Here is a 12,446-nt window from a genome sequence, read left to right on the forward strand (position 1 = left end):
AGATGTTTTTCTGGAACTCTCTTGCTTTTTCGATGATCCAGTGTATGTTGGCAATTTGATCTTTGGTTCCTCTGCCTTTTCTAAAACCTGCTTGAACATCTGGAAGTTCACGGTTCACGTACTGCTGAAGCCTGGCTTGGAGAATTTTAAGCATTACTTTACTAGCGTGTGAGATGGGTGCAATTGTGCGGTAGTTTGTGCACTACTTTCTGTATCTGATGTTTAATGCAGTTGTTCCTGCATCTGGATATCTGTTACTTGACAAATACTTGTTTTTAAAAAGGTATGTGGGGACTTTCCCTGGTGGTCCAGTGGTTAAGAATCCACCTTCCAGGATGTGGGGAAGGGATATATAGGGAGCTTGGGATGGACATGTACACACTGCTATATTTAAAATGCGTAACCAACAAGGACTTACTGTATAGCACATGGAACTCTACTCAATGCTTTGTGGCAGTCTGGATGGGAGGGGAGTTTGCCGGAGAATGGATACACGTATATATGTATGGTTGAAAGATACCCTTCACTGTTCACCTGAAACTATCACAACACTGTTAATTGGCTATATCCCAATATAAAATAAAAAGTTTAAAAAATTAACAATTATACCCAGATTAAAAAAAAAAAAAGAATGTGTTTTCCATTGCCAGGGGCTCTGCTTAGATACTTGGTTAGGGAACTAAGATCCCACATGCCCCAGGGCAACTAGGCCAACACACAATTAGAGAGCCCATGTACTGCAACTAAGACCCAATTCAGCCGAATAAATAAATATTCTTTTTTAACTTAAAGCCATGCGTGAAGAATATATCCAAATATTATTAATTAAGAGAACTCTGAGGTTGTTGTGGTCAAAGAGTTAAAGTCCATCATGCCTAGGGAGCTCAAATTCAGCGCTCTGTAACAACCTAGAGGAGTGCAAGGTGGGAGGGAAGTTCAAGAGGTAGGGGACAGGCATATACCTACAGCTGATTCATGCTGATGTATGGCAGAAGCTGACACAATACTGTAAAGCAATTATCGTCCAATTAATAAATAAATAAATTTTTAAAATGTAGAATAAATACATAAATTTGAAGTAAGCCAGAAGGAAAAACATCAATACAGTATACTAACGCATATATATGGAATTTAGAAAGATGGTAACAATAACCCGGTGTACGAGACAGCAAAAGAGACACTGATGTATAGAACAGTCTTATGGACTCTGTGGAAGAGGGAGAGGGTGGGAAGATTTGGGAGAATGACATTGAAACATGTAAAATATCATGTAAGAAATGAGTTGCCAGTCCAGGTTCGATGCACGATACTGGATGCTTGGGGCTAGTGTACTGGGATGATCCAGAGGGATGGTATGGGGAGGGAGGAGGGAGGAGGTTTCAGGATGGGGAACACATGTATACCTGTGGTGGATTCATTTTGATATTTGGCAAAACTAATACAATTATGTAAAGTTTAAAAATAAAATAAAATTAAAAAAAAATTTTTTTAAGAAATATAAATAAATAAATATTTTAAAAAGTCCATCATAGAGGTAATCATCTCCCTCTAGTGTACAAATCCCACATTTAGGTTTCTGTATTTTGTTGTGCAAAACACAGGAGACTAAGTGCACATACACATGTCCTTCAAATCTGTTGTAACACACAGAAGCGTCATGTCTATGTCCACACCATCAGAGCACTCACCACACTGGGCTGAAATAATCTGCCTGCATATCTGTCTCACCTCAGAATCTGGTTGCCTCTGAAAGGCCGAGGCATCGGGTCTGGCTCACGTCTGTACCTTGAGCTCTTCCACACGGCTGCACATTCACTTACATGTGCACTGGCGGAACCAGGTAAAGTCACATGAGGAAATGCTCAGAGCTTCTGGCAAGAGCCTTTACCACCTCCAGACTTTCTGGAGGGGCCATTGTGACAAGAAGAAGTCCCACTGTCTCCATCTATCCTGAACAGCTATCACATCAATAATTTCCTTCACTGAAACAGCCAAACTCCCCATAAGCAGTTCCCAACTGTGCAACATGAAACATCAAGAAGGAAAACACAGTGTGTATTTATCCAGACTTATTTGGCCATGAAACCTTCTTACAAACTAACATTCTATGGAACACACCTAGAGAAACACTGTTCTAGACACACCCAATTCAAACCCTGTCACACTCAGCTGTGGGCTCCACTCTGAGAATTTAACAGGAGCTGCAGCATTGCGTCAAACTGACAAAAGGCATCACAACTTACCTTTCCTGCTCCCACAGGTCCTACCACAGTCAACAGTTCACCGGGTCTGACAGTAAACGAAAGGCCTTTTAGGGTTGGTGATTCTGATTCCTGCAAATTAAAGTTTATAAAAACACACTCATTTCAACAAAGTAACACAAATTACTTCAGAAAGTAGTTGAAAATAATATAATAGTCATTGATATGCTAATATATCTTCCCTGGTGACTTCCCCTGTGGCTCAGCTGGTAAAGAATCTGCCTGCAATGTAGGAGACCTGGGTTGGGAAGATTCCCTGGAGAAGGGAATGGCTACCCACTCCAGTATTCTGGCCTGGAGAATTTCATGGACTGTATAGTCCATGGGGGTCGCAAAGAGTCAGACATGACTGAGCAACTTTCACTTTCATGCTAATATAGCCCACAATTTTTATCCTTCCTATTTTAAGATACTGTGTCCTGGAGGCCTTTTCATCCAATCCTATCTCTTTGGGTGTTTGAAGCAGCTATAATTGCCTTTAGGAAGATACCTTATTTCATCAGATTTCCATACAGACACAGCTTTAGACACCTATAGAATTTAAGTAGTAGAGATGACAAGGTGCCTGCCTGAAATGCAAACTGCATGATGCACACGAACTTATTAATATAATGTACTTAGAGTATTCAGAGGGAGGTTTTTAATTATTTATAAGTTTTCATCATAAGCTTTGGTTTTACCTGTCTATCTCATTAATCTTCACAAGGTGGCAGCATAAGTACCTAGCATGCCTGGTCTTTTAATAAATAATTTGAAATCACTAATCTCTCCATTTTCATTTGATATACAATAAACCTCAGTAATGCTCAGCAAGCAAAAGGGCACTTTATATGAAGTCACTCATGCTAAATTAACTCCTATAAGTAACGGTCAGAGTTCTAATTTACCAAGAGCTCTAATGTAACACCAACAACAAAATAATGAAGAATAAAGAAATTAATTATGACATCATGGGTCAGAGTGATAAAGCCTCAATTTTATATGTAATATACGCATTACCTATTCTGGCTAAATAGGAGCAATAAAGTGCTTCTACTACAAGGAAAACAAAAAACATGGATGTACACGAGACAGTGCATAGTCCAATATGACGGAGAAGGAAAAGTACCATCATGCCAATCACGGGTCATATTCCTGAAAGACTCAAGGTGTCTGTACATCTTTACATATCTAAATGTTAAGAGAATTCTCAGTAACTGCTATGTTTAAGAAAGAGACACACACACACACACACACACACACACATACACACAATGGTTACGTATGATTAAGTAAAAGTCTGGATAATCTTCAAATTGAATTTTTTTTCTAGAAAGAACTGAACTGATTAAAAAATGTTCACATACTAAAAAAAATTTGACAATGATTTTTCATCACCAAAAAAACTTGCTCCAGATTTTAGGAATTAAAAATCAATAAAAAGCTAGATTTTAATACATGAGAAAGATTTTTTTAAGCTTTTTAAATTTCTCCACTTCTTTCTTCCTGCCTGAAACTTGGGATTCCTATTTTACTACTTTTCACTCAATTATGACTACAAAATAGTGAACTACCTACAAACATCAGCTTCCCATCACAGCCCCTCAGACGGTCAGGGCCAGACACTGAGTTCCCTCCCTGTTCAGGCTTCAGTATCCAGCACTGCTCTAGGATGACCAGAAGGGGGCAGCACTCGACAGCTCAGAGGCACTAGGTCCGCTCCCCAACTGGTTATCCAGGCTCAGGGGACACTGACTCAACAAAACACCCCGACTCTGTGCAGATACAATTCCAAACCCCTGTCCCATGAGATTTGGAGGCCCCCACAGAACCTTTATTTTGCTTTTTTTCTTATTTTGGCTGCACTGGGTCTTTGTTGCGGTGTGTGGGCTTAGTTGCTCCAGAGCATGTGAGATCTTAGTTCCCCAACCAGGGGTGGAACCCGAATCTACTGCATTGGAAGGTGGATTCTTAACCACTGGACCACTAGAGAAGTCCCTGGGGCCATTTATATTAAAGCTGAGACCTTCCCCACCTGCCCACCTGGCTGTATAGTGAGAAGGTTACAGAGCTCATGTCTACCTCCTGCCTCCCAACCCAGCAGGGGCTTCATTCAGATTCAGCTTCTCTCCAAAACTCCCAATGTCTGTGCTTCTCCCCCTACCCCTTTCAAGGGCTCTCTCACCCATGACCTATGACAGCCCTTAATTACTAATGATGCCAGCAAGGGGCACAGTCCTTTCATAGGCAAGGGCAGGACAACAGAACAGGGTGTTCTGTACTAAGGGCAAGAAGTCTGAGAACATGATATTCAGCTCTTGAAAGAACAAAATAGTTCATCTGAAAATGCTGCATAGTTTGGTACAAAAGAAATTAAGTGGACACCTGTACACAATGCGGGGGTGTGTGTAGGGGACAAAAGGACAGACATAGCGTTGGGCGCCCCAGTTCCACTTGAACACCCGCATGGAGGACATGATATCCAGGCTCTCCCACCTGCTGCTCTGGGCATGGGCTGCCTGGCCATAGTCTGTGTGATGACCATGGCTCAGGACACCACCGTGGCCCTGAATGTAACTATACACCCAGCTTTACTGACCACCACCATGAGAGCCCCAATGCCGTGCTTCCTGAGGGTCACCTCTCCAGCACCAGAAATCTGGGGAAACGACAACAGCTATGTCTCCTGTTTAGATGCTAAGGCTGCTAATATTACCTGCTTTTGTATTGAATGAAAGGCAAAAGCTACTGTTCAGATAATTCAACGTTAGTGACTGCCAGGTGATGAACAGAGCTGACACACCATAGCAACCACCATGAAAACCGCAGGGCTGCTTTCCCCACCTCAGCTCCCACTATAGCTACTCTCAGCTACAACTAACACCACTCTATCTACAACCTCACATCCTGTGTCAAAGCCAGCTATGATGCAACCGGTTTCTTTAGAGGAAATGTCCTTATCCTGCATGCATGACTTTCTTTCTAATCAGCTCAGTTCAGTTCAGTCGCTCAGTCATGTCCAGGTCTTTGCGACCCCATGAACTGCAGCATGCCAAGCCTCCCTGTCCATCACCAACTCCCAGTTTACCCAAACCCATGTCCATCAAGTTGGTGATGCCATCCAGCCATCTCATCCTCTGTCATCCCCTTCTCCTCCTGCCCTCAATCTTTCCCAGCATCAGGGTCATTTCAAATGAGACAGCTCTTCGCATCAGGTGGCCAAAGTATTGGAGTTTCAGCTTCAACATCAGTCCTTCCAATGAACACTGAGGACTGATCTCCTTTAGGATGGAATGGCTGGATCTCCTTGCAAGCCAAGGGACTCTCAAGAGTCTTTTCCAACACCACAGTTCAAAAGCATCAATTCTTCTGTGGTCCGATTTCTTTATACTCCAACTCTCACATCCATACATGACTACTGGAAAAACCACAGCCTTGACTACATGGACCTTTGTTGGCAAAGTAATGTCTCTGCCTTTTAATATACTGTCTAGGCTGGTCATAACTTTCCTTGCAAGGAGTAAGCGTCTTCTAATTTCATGGTTATAATCACCATCTGCAGTGATTTTGGAGCTCAAAAAAATAAAGTCTGACACTGTTTTCACTGTTTCCCCATCTATTTCCCATTAAGTGATAGGACCAGATGCCATGATCTTAGTTTTCTGAATGTTGAGCTTTAAGCCAACTTTTTCACTCTCCTCTTTCACTTTCATCAAGAGGCTCTTTAGTTCTTCACTTTCTGCTATAAGGGTGGTATCATCTGCACATCTGAGGATACTGATATTTCTCCTGGCAATCTTGATTCCAGCTTGTGCTTCCTCCAGCCCAGCGTTTCTAATGATGTACTCTGCATATAAGTTAAATAGGCAGGGTGACAATATACAGCCTTGATGTACTCCCTTTCCTATTTGGAACCTGTCTGTTGTTCCATGTCCAGTTCTAACTGTTGATTCCTAACCTGCATACAGGTTTCTCAAGAGACAGGTCAGGTGATCTGGTATTCTCATCTCTTTCAGAATTTTCCACAGTTTGTTGTGATCCACACAGTCAAAGGCTTTAGCATAGTCAATAAAGCAGAAATAGATGTTTTTCTGTAACTCTCTTGCTTTTTCCATGATCCAGAGGATGTTGGCAATTTGATCTCTGGTTCCTCTGCCTTTTTTAAAACCAGCTTGAACATCTAGAAGTTCACAGTTCATGTATTCCTGAAGCCTGGCTTGGAGAATTTTGAGCATTACTTTACTAGCGTGTGAGATGAGTGCAATTGTGCAGTAGTTTGAGCATTCTTTGGCATTGCCTTTCTTAGGGATTGGAATGAAAATTGACCTTTTCCAGTCCTATGGCCACTGCTGAGTTTTCCAAATTTGCTGGCATATTGAGTGCAGCACTTTCACAGCATCACCTTTTAGGATTTTAAATAGCTCAACTCGAATTCCACCACTTCTGGCTAGCTTTGTTTGTAGTGATGCTTCCTAAGGCCCACTTGACTTCACATTCCAGGATGTCATCTGAGTTAAATTCACCCATTCCTGTCCATCTTACTTTGCTGATTCCTAGAATGTCAATGTTCACTCTTGATACCTCCTGTTGACCACTTCCAATTTGCCTTGATTCATGGACCTAACATTCCAGATTCCTATGCAATATTGCTTTTTACAATATCTGACCTTGCTTCTATCACCAGTCACATACACAACTGGGTTTTGTTTTGTTTTGTTTGCTTTGATTCCGTCCCTTTATTCTATCTGGAGTATTTCTCCACTGATCTCCGGTAGCATATTGGGCATTTACCAACCTGGGGAGTTCATCTTTCAGTGTCCTATCTTTTTGTCTATTCATACTCTTCATGGGGTTCTCAAAGGAAGAATACTGAAGAGTTTTGCCATTACATCTGATAGACAGAGTGCCTGATGAACTATGGATGGAGGTTAGTGACATTGTACAGAAGACAGGGATCAAGACCATCCCCATGGAAAAGAAATACAAAAAAGCAAAATGGCTGTCTGAGAAGGCCGTACAAATAGCTGTGAAAAGAAGAGAAGCCAAAAGCAAAGGAGAAAAGGAAAGATATACCCATTTGAATGCAGTGTTCCAAAGAATAGCAAGGAGAGGTAAGAAAGACTTCCTCAGCGATCAATGCAAAGAAATACAGGAAAACAAAAGAATGGGAAACACTAGAGATCTCTTCAAGAAAATTAGAGATACCAAGGGAACATTTCATGCAAAGATGGGCTCGATAAAGGACAGAAATGGTATGGACCTAACAGAAGCCGAAGCTATTAAGAAGAGGTGGCAAGAATACACAGAAGAACTGTACAAAAAAGATTTTCATGACCCAGATAATCATGATGGTGTGATCACTCACACTCACCTAGACACAGACATCCTGGAATGTGAAGTCAAGTGGGTCTTAGGAAACATCACTACAAACAAAGCTAGCAGAAGTGGTGGAATTCGAGTTGAGCTATTTCAAATCCTAAAAGGTGATGCTGTGAAAGTGCTGCACGCAATATGCCAGTAAATTTGGAAAACTCATCTGTGGCCACAGGACTGGAAAAGGTCAGTTTTCATTCCAATCCCTAAGAAAGGCAATGCCAAAGAATGCTCAAACTACTGCACAATTGCACTCATCTCACACGCTAGTAAAGTAATGCTCAAAATTCTCCAAGCCAGGCTTCAGGAATACATGAACTGTGAAATTCCAGATGCTCAAGCTGGTTTTAGAAAAGGCAGAGGAACCAGAGATCAAATTGCCAACATCCTCTGGATCATTGAAAAAGCAAGAGAGTTCTAGAAAAACATCTATTTCTGCTGTATTGACTATGCCAAAGCCTTTTCTGTGTGGTTCACTATAAACTGTGGAGAATTCTGAAAGAGATGGGAATACCAGACCACCCGACCTGTCTCTTGAGAGACCTGTATGCAGGTCAGGAAGCAAGTTAGAACTGGACATGGAACAACAGACTGGTTCCAAATAGGAAAAGGAGTACATCAAGGCTGTATATTGTCACCCTGACTATTTAACTTATATGCAGAGTATATCATGAGAAACGCTGGGCTGGAAGAAACACAAGCTGGAATCAAGATTGCCAGGAGAAATATCAATAACCTCAGATATGCAGATGACACCACCCTTATGGCAGAAAATAAAGAGGAACTAAAGAGCCTCTTGATGAAGGTGAAAGAGGAGAGTGAGAAAGTTGGCTTAAAGCTCAACATTCAGAAAACTAAGATCATGGCATCTGGTTCCATCACTTCATGGAAAATGGATGGGAAACAGTGGAAATAGTGTCAGACTATTTTTTGGGCTCCAAAATCACTGCAGATGGTGACTGCAGCTATGAAATTAAAAGACACTTACTCCTTGGAAGGAAAGTTATGACCAACCTAGACAGCGTATTAAAAAGCAGAGACATTTCTTTGCCAACAAAAGTCTGTCTAGTCAAGGCTATGGTTTTTCCAGTGGTCATGTATGGATGTGAGAGTTGGACTGTGAAGAAAGCTGAGCACCAAAGAATTGATACTTTTGAACTATGATGTTGGAGAGGACTCTCCAGAGTGCCTTGCACTGCAAGGAGACCCAACCAGTCCATCCTAAAGGAGATCAGTCCTGGGTGTTCATTAGAAGGACTGATCTTGAAGCTGAAACCAATACTTTGGCCACCTCATGTGAAGAGCTGACTCATTTGAAAAGACCCTGATGCTGGGAAGGATTGGGGGCAGAAGAATGGGACGACAGAGGATGAGATGGCTGGATGGCATCACCAACTCGATGGACTTTAGTTTGGGTAAACTCCGGGAGTTGGTGATGGACAGGGAGGCCTAGCTTCTGCAATTCATGGGGTAGCAGAGAATCGGACATGACTGAATGACTGAACTGAACTGAACCTCTATGAGGCAAGTAGGAAGCTGTTTTAGAATAATTTACTATCTCTTTAATGAGACAGTCATTTTAAGTTTTGACACAGGAAATGGGAGTATAATTTCAGAGAAATTTTAGTTGATCTGATAACTGTAGATTTTTAATGATGATTGCCCTGAGTAAACAGATCACAGTTTTTCTTTCTTCTGTATCCTTTCTCAGTTTTTATTTCTGTGGTATGATAAGCATGCATACTTTCATTTCTTTAGTTTCCTTATGAATCACTAGTTTTTACAAGTTTAGAGAGATCCTTCTTCCCTGCCTTTGACACACAGGATTAGTTCAGGGGCTTCAATCAGTTTAAAATGAGCTTTTGCTCACTAAGTCTCCAGGTCCTTAAGGCTTTTTTGTTTTAGTTTCTTTATCCTATAGTGGCTGAATTTAGCACTTGGTTTTCAATATTTTACCGTAAGAAATGACAAGTTGCTTTTGACCATTTCTTAAGCCAGAATTCCTTACATTTAGATAATTAAACGTCCATAAGATGAAGATTTACTATTTCGTCATTGCTTGCTAGTACAGCTATAGTTTGTTTTATTTGAAAGTTTATGCATATCCCTAATGTTTTCAAGTGCCTTAATTGTTTAATATCTTTGGCTTCAAAGGTTTCTGGGAAAAGGTATGCTTACCTCACATTTTTGTGTCTCAGTAGTAACAGTCTAGGTACCTCACAAAAAAATTTTATTATGGTACCATGGCTGTTAGTTTTTAGTGAGTGCAATCCCAGGGACCGGGGAGCCTGGTGGGCTGCCGTCTATGGGGTCGCACAGAGTCGGACATGACTGAGTGACTTAGCAGTAGCATAAGAGATAAGATTCAGTTGAAAATATTTAGAATTTTCATTCCCCCAAAGTGGTACAAATTAGCTGCAATAGCATAATTATCATTTACCTAGATAGGAATACCTTTGTGTTGCTTTGCTAAGTCACTTCAGGCATGTCCGACTCTGTGACCCTATGGGCTGTAGCCCGCCAGGCTCTTCTGCCCATAGGATTCTCCAGGCAAGAATCCTGGAGTGGGCTGCCATTTTCTTCTCCAAGGAAACCTTGCCACACATTAATGTTAACATGGTAGCTATTTTTGTGAAAATGTAGCTGATGAAGGCTCTCATCTCTGTAATTCTGAATACTGCTCTAACAGAATCATAATATGCAATTAGTTAGATTTTACAAGAAGAGCCTTACTGCAGAACTCACAACTTTTTCTCCTCTTCCTTTAGCAGTTTAGTATCTTGAGTTATTAATATTTTTTATTAAAATCATTGAGTTATTAACAATTTGGATTTTTTTTTACTCTAGAAGGTATATAGAAACCTTTTCAGATTTTTCATCTGATTTATTCACATAGGCTGTAGTACAACTGAAATCCCTTATTCTACCTTACAGCCATTTGTTGCACAGGCAGATACTGTTCTATATATTTTTATTTCAGTTCATTAAAAACTGCAGAAACAATCTGTATTTATACCAAATTGATTTAAAATAAATCTACGTGTTTACTGGGAACTAAAGAAATCCGCTAACGAGTTTCATACAAAGAATGTGGTAGCATTCACATAGAGTGGACTTTATAACAGAATTTTAGTGGTGCTTTCTATAAATGTTTCAAAAGCATTATGCCAAGAAACACCAAACAGGAGGCAAATCTACTATATTAAGGCAGGAGAAACCATCAGGGAAGGTCAGGTACCCTGTGTGAGTTTCCATGTACAGAAGGTACAGGGATGTGGTTTCATATATCTGGGAACAAACAACTGGTTATCGGTGGGGACGGCAGGTGCTGAGTCAGAAGCAGGTGAACACGATGCAGGTGGCAGCACAGAGTCACAGGCATGAAAGACAGGGTGAGTCTACAGTCAGGACGTGTGCTCTGTGGTCCCCACTCTGAGAGCAGCTGGGCTCTAGGCTCTGCTCTTGAGGGTGGACCCTCTGGTGGAGGCGCCCCCTCCCAGAGGTCCTCCAGCTCTGGGGGTGGCAGCAGCTTCCTGCCTTTGATAACCCCTGGGTTGTCTCACACACCACTGTTTTTCCCTTTCTGTTTTTTTCTCCCTCTTTTATCATCTTCATAACTAATTCCCTGCATGGAATTCCCTCTCCCGTGCTGGGGTTCTGTTTTCTTGACTAATTCACACTGTTAGGGGAGGATGTGCACAGAGGACCAGGGAACCAGGGGGCAGGGGGAGCATTTCAGTTGGTAAAGGGGCCGCAATGGGTGTGTGATGCTAACAACTTCTTGAGACCAGACCCTGTTTTTCTTGTTGTTTTTTTTTTTTCCTGTTTGCCTGAACCCAACAAATAAACCAAGTGTTGGGAATCACCAGTTCTCCCTGTCAGCTTGCCATACATTGCAGTCCTTTAATAGGGAATCACTGGTGGTCATTATGCCTACCTGCTGTCTCCTCCTGCCCCGGCTGCCACTAAAGTATCCAGAAGCTCAGGATGCAGGAGCCCCTACCCTACCCCATAGCAAACATCCAGATCATGGCCTCACTCTATGTATAATAAAGTGGTCTGATAATCAAGGCAAAAATATACACTGATTCCCCAAAGCGTCTGTAACAACCAGTTGCGTGTTTGTTAGTTAACCCATTCCACATTGCCGCATTTTGTCTGTCCAATTCTGTAAATTCTAACATTACAAATGTATGGACTTTAAATTCAATATGTGCTAATACTTTGAAAACTGTCTTGAAAATGACAGTGAGAGCAACATGTCAAACATTTTAGGTTGATATTATACTTAATCTCCATTAGATACAAACCTTAGTGCCAATTTTGAAAAATTTTGTAGCATACTTTTAGTTAATGAGCAAGTCACATTTTACACCATGGTACAATCTAAAAATTCTCCTATAAATCTATATCACACTTGTGTCTTAGCAGTCAGGATCTTGGAAAGAAAAATATGTTACCTCATCCCAAAAAGCAGTGAAATCTTGCGTGTTCACCATCATTTCACCATCTGATGGCAGCTGAGTGTTGAGCTGTGGTATTTCATCAAGTGATAAAAAATTCTACAGAAAAGAGGAAAAAAACAGATTGTTAAACTGCAGGAAGAAAGCACAAACAAAAGCAGTTGCTTTCCTGGAATTTGCAAACTTTGAACAGTCTAAATACTGTTTTGCTAACTGTACTTAAAGTATTAGTTCACATCAGAACATATTAAATAATATATGGAATAATATATACTATTATTACAGCTCATGGTATATATCAATATAATAATATAATATAGTGTATTTGTTGCTGTTCAGTCACTAAGTTGTTTCTGACTCTTTGAAATCC

The 12,446-nt window shown here is 41.0% G+C and overlaps 1 protein-coding gene across 1 annotated transcript in view; it reads right to left on the bottom strand.

Annotated features, from left to right (window-relative positions):
- LOC147361934 (ATP-binding cassette sub-family C member 4-like) overlaps positions 1-12,446 on the bottom strand; it is a 219,558-nt gene that overhangs the window by 168,714 nt on the left and 38,398 nt on the right. Inside the window, 2 exon segments of the mRNA XM_086330254.1 lie at positions 2,244-2,333; positions 12,074-12,175. Of these exon segments, the coding sequence (XP_086186380.1) occupies positions 2,244-2,333; positions 12,074-12,175 (192 nt within the window).

The sequence above is a fragment of the Bos grunniens genome, chromosome 12, assembly GCF_055505025.1.
Source record: "Bos grunniens cultivar Pamir isolate PY7600 chromosome 12, Bosgru_T2T1.0, whole genome shotgun sequence".
In the NCBI taxonomy this organism is placed as follows: domain Eukaryota; kingdom Metazoa; phylum Chordata; class Mammalia; order Artiodactyla; family Bovidae; genus Bos; species Bos grunniens.